General features: G+C 51.4%; 1 protein-coding gene across 1 annotated transcript; it reads left to right on the top strand.

The window, feature by feature from the left end:
- Positions 1–179: 179 nt before the first annotated feature.
- On the top strand, positions 180–2,233 carry MOCS3 (molybdenum cofactor synthesis 3). The gene has a single exon (XM_057379479.1). The coding sequence runs from the start codon at positions 180–182 to the stop codon at positions 1,761–1,763; it is 1,584 nt and encodes a 527-aa protein (XP_057235462.1). The 3' UTR covers positions 1,764–2,233.
- The last annotated feature ends 1,814 nt before the right edge of the window (positions 2,234–4,047 follow it).

The following is a 4,047-nucleotide window of genomic DNA, read 5'->3' as shown; positions in this document are numbered from 1 at the left end:
CCCCGCCATCCCGCGCGGTCCCGCCGTTACCTGTCGCTGAAGGTGCGCGCCAGCAGCCACACGACGAGGGGCAGGTTGTCGCGCTCGTTGTAGGTGGGCAGCAGCACCGACASCCGCTCGGGGCCCATGGCGGCAGTGACGCGGCGGAAGCGGGGCGCTCCGCAGGAAGCGGCGCGGCCATGGCGGGCGCGGCGGCGGCGCGGCTGCGGGCGGAGATCCGCCGGCGGGAGCGCGAACTGCGCGGGCTGCGGGAGCGGCTGGCGGCCGAGCTGGCGCGGGGGGACACCGCCGAGCAGGAGGAGGACGGGGAGCGGCAGGAGGAGGGGGGAGCGTGCGGGGCGCGGCAGCCTTCGGCGGCCGAACCGGCGCGGGGAGACGCGGGGGATGCCGAGGATGCGGACGGAGCCCGCGGGATGCGGGAGCGGCTGGCGGCCGAGCTGGCGCGGGAGGATTCGGGGGATGCCGACGAGGAGGATGAGGATGATGATGAGGAGGGAGTCCTCGGCTTCCCCGCGGAGCTGCCGCCGCTGCCGGCTCGCTCGGCGCTGAGCGCGGCCGAGATCCTGCGGTACAGCCGGCAGCTGGTGCTGCCCGAGCTGGGCGTGCGCGGGCAGCTGCTCCTGGCGCGGAGCTCCGTGCTCGTGGTGGGCTGCGGCGGGCTGGGCTGTCCCCTGGCACAATACCTGGCGGCGGCCGGCGTGGGCCGCCTGGGGCTGGTGGATCACGACGTGGTGGAGACGAGCAACCTGCAGCGGCAGGTGCTGCACGGCGAGGCGCGGCGGGGCCGGCCCAAAGCGCGCTCGGCGGCCGCGGCGCTGCGGCGGCTCAACTCGGCCGTGCAGTACGTGCCCTACCGGGGAGCGCTGGGGCCGCGCTCCGCGCTGCGCCTCGTCCGCCAGTACGACATCGTGGCCGACTGCTCCGACAATGTCCCCACACGCTACCTGGTGAGCGATGCCTGCGTGCTGGCCGGGAAGCCGCTGGTGTCCGGCAGCGCCCTGCGGCTCGAGGGGCAGCTCGTGGTGTACAATTACCGCGGCGGACCSTGCTACCGCTGCCTGTTCCCCGAGCCGCCCCCGCCCGACACCGTCACCAACTGTGCSGATGGCGGCGTGCTGGGGGTGGTCACCGGCATCATCGGCTGCATGCAGGCGCTGGAAGTGCTGAAGATCGCCTCGGGAATGGGCTCCTCCTTCCACCAGTACATGCTGATGTTCGATGCACTCGAAGGGAGATTCCGCAACATCAARCTGCGCCCGAAGAAAGCGGACTGTGCCGTGTGCGGGGACAGCCCCAGCGTCACCTGCCTGCAGGATTACGAGGCGTTCTGTGGTTCCTCTGCCACGGACAAGTGCAGGACCTTACAGCTGCTGCCCAGCAAGGACAGGATCTCTGTGGAGCGCTACAAAGAGCTGCTGGATGAGCGCGTCCCCCACGTGCTGTTGGATGTCCGGCCGCAGGTGGAGGTGGATATCTGCCGCCTGGAACACGCTGTCCACATCCCTCTGAGGAAACTGGAAGAGAAGGATGAAGAATATCTGCAGTATTTGCAAAAAAGAATTSGCGAAGAAAAGCAGAGAACTGATGAGCAAACATCTTTCCCTGTATATGTTATTTGCAAATTAGGAAATGATTCCCAGAAGGCTGTAAAAATTCTGCAGGAGTTACCTGTCAAAGAATTTGGCTCTGTGCTAGCTAAGGATATAAAAGGGGGGCTCATGGCTTGGGCCACTAAAATTGACTCAACGTTTCCTCAGTACTAGAATTTTAAATGCTGAAAAAACCACATTTTCGTAGTTCCATAGGGTTCCATCTCCTCTGTGTAATGACTATATCACATGGAAAAAACAGATAGAAATACCATGCTGCTTTTTTATGTTATCTTTTTTTCCCTCAAAAACTTATTTTTGTAGCTGTCTGATTATTTTTACAAAAATGTAAATCTTATCTATGAAAATGGAAAGAAATGTGTTTCTTGGTTATGATTTAATAGTAAAAGCTTGGCATAACTACTGACTTGTGCACGTGATGATTGAGAATAGCTCCTAATTAGCAATTGTAACCTGGAAAAKGACAAAGCACAGAAATAATGTTTAACTCTCCAAACTGCTTAACAAATTGAAACAGTGCATGAAATGAATAAAAAGTAATTRCTGTTACTCTCTAGCTGGTCTGTAGCACTATTAATCTGTCACAGGGAATCACAAGGACAGYKCTGGTAAGACCATGGTGGGCAGYATCTTTCAGTTCTCTGTAGCAGCAYTGTGTATTTAKGGACTRGAACAGCACCAGRTTAAGAATTTCCAGAGCCATCCGTCCTCATTTGGGTGGCAAAGAAGTGAATTCTCCAGCTTAAATAGAGAAACTGAGGTTGACCCCACAAAGTTTGTGGAACAGATAGAAAATGCTTTTATCAGTGCTTAGAAGACTTCAAAGACTGAGAGATGATGAGGAGGTGAGAGGAAAAAAAATATTCTCCCTCTTGCTGTTACAGTTGTACCTCCCCAGTTGTGTTTGCTCACTGACATGAAGAAMTCTGCACATCTGGGAATTATCTGCACTTAACTGAATGAAAAGAAAGAGAAATGAATAGAGCTGCCTGAGGCCTCATCGCTTCAGCATWGTAATTATCTCCTTATATTAATTAAGGTATGGATTTCTTTACTTCCTGAGGAGGAAAAAAACACCTGTCGTGACTAATCTTCATTGTACTGGGGAAAAAAATAGAATAGTGCTGTTATAATTAGTAGTTGAAAAGGTGTATTTTGGTAMAATAAATTTGAGAACAGCCTCACTCCCAGTTTTATGTTCTAGCAAKGGCAGTCTCATGAAGGAGCAGCAGTGAATTTGTAAACAGAGTCGGATCTTAGAGAACAATGAAAGCATGGGAGGCCAGGATTTAAAGTAAACTGAAGTGTTTGTGGTGAGTGCCCTGGAGCCATTGGGCTGTGGAGCACAGGATTTCCTCTTTTGGGAATTAGAAACCAGAGGGCCCTGTTTGAAATACCTGATGTGTGTTTTAATTTTTCTGTCTTTACTGTGGTGTCAGGAAGAGACTGAAATGTAAACACAGTCCTTGGCAGTGCTGGGCTCTTTGWAGATAGGCCGAAAAAAATCAAGGATCATAAAATCATAACTAAGCCCTAGCCATTATCTTCTGTTTTGATTTGCTTTAATTCTTGAACTCCAAACATATAGTATTCTCTGTTCACTGGGAGAAACTCTACTTAAATTCTGAGAGAAGCACTAAAAGTTTATGATTTTGTATTGCTGCCAAAGCTATGGGTGTGTTGACTTTGTGAATGAAGTGAARCTGCTTTGGCCAAGGAGCTGAGCTGGGCTGGGCTCTGTTTATCAGCAGGGACAAGGTCAAGACAGGATCTCCTTGTCCTTCGCCCTCAGTGTCATGGGGTTGATTTTTCTGATAAAAACTTTACTGTTCAAAACAAAACTTTGCTCTAGATGCTTAAAATACTGCAGGCACAAGTTTGTCGTTTTTTAATGCAAAAGCTTTGGGGATGTCCTTTGTGAAACTACAGAAAGAATAATGTGAGGGCTGTGTGCTAGGTGGCACTGCAAGTTAATGAAACAGCACTCCCGAGCTTGGAAGATGCAGTTCAAGCTTAGCAAGAGCTGAGCTTTCCTTTACAAATCCTTTATTGTGCAGGTCTTTTGAAAAAAAAAGACCAGGRAAATAAAATAAAATGGAGATGAGTGTTAACATGGATTAAGGTAGCAAAATTTGGAGCACAATTAGCAATGTAAATGATAGGAAAACACACAAATTGSTTTGTGGCATTAACCTTTTGTGATTTGTGCTTTAAATATCGCAGCCCTGCTGCTTTACCTCACACTGCAGCTTCAGCATCTTGGTGGGGAAATAAATACAGCCCGGGAAAAGAGCACAGAAAAGCAGAATAAGGCAAAAGACAGAAGAAATTCAGAGTTTACAAAGTTTTATCTGCACTCATCCAGTGCACGTCACTTTTCCTGGGTGCTGGGTGCTGCTGTCACATCTGGTGCCTGAACCTTTGCTGCGTCACTGGG

This window comes from Malurus melanocephalus, unplaced genomic scaffold (genome assembly GCF_030028575.1).
Source record: "Malurus melanocephalus ecotype Western Australia unplaced genomic scaffold, MMel_1.1 scaffold_407, whole genome shotgun sequence".
Lineage (NCBI taxonomy): Eukaryota > Metazoa > Chordata > Aves > Passeriformes > Maluridae > Malurus > Malurus melanocephalus.
This window is presented reverse-complemented; position numbering and strand designations above follow the sequence as displayed.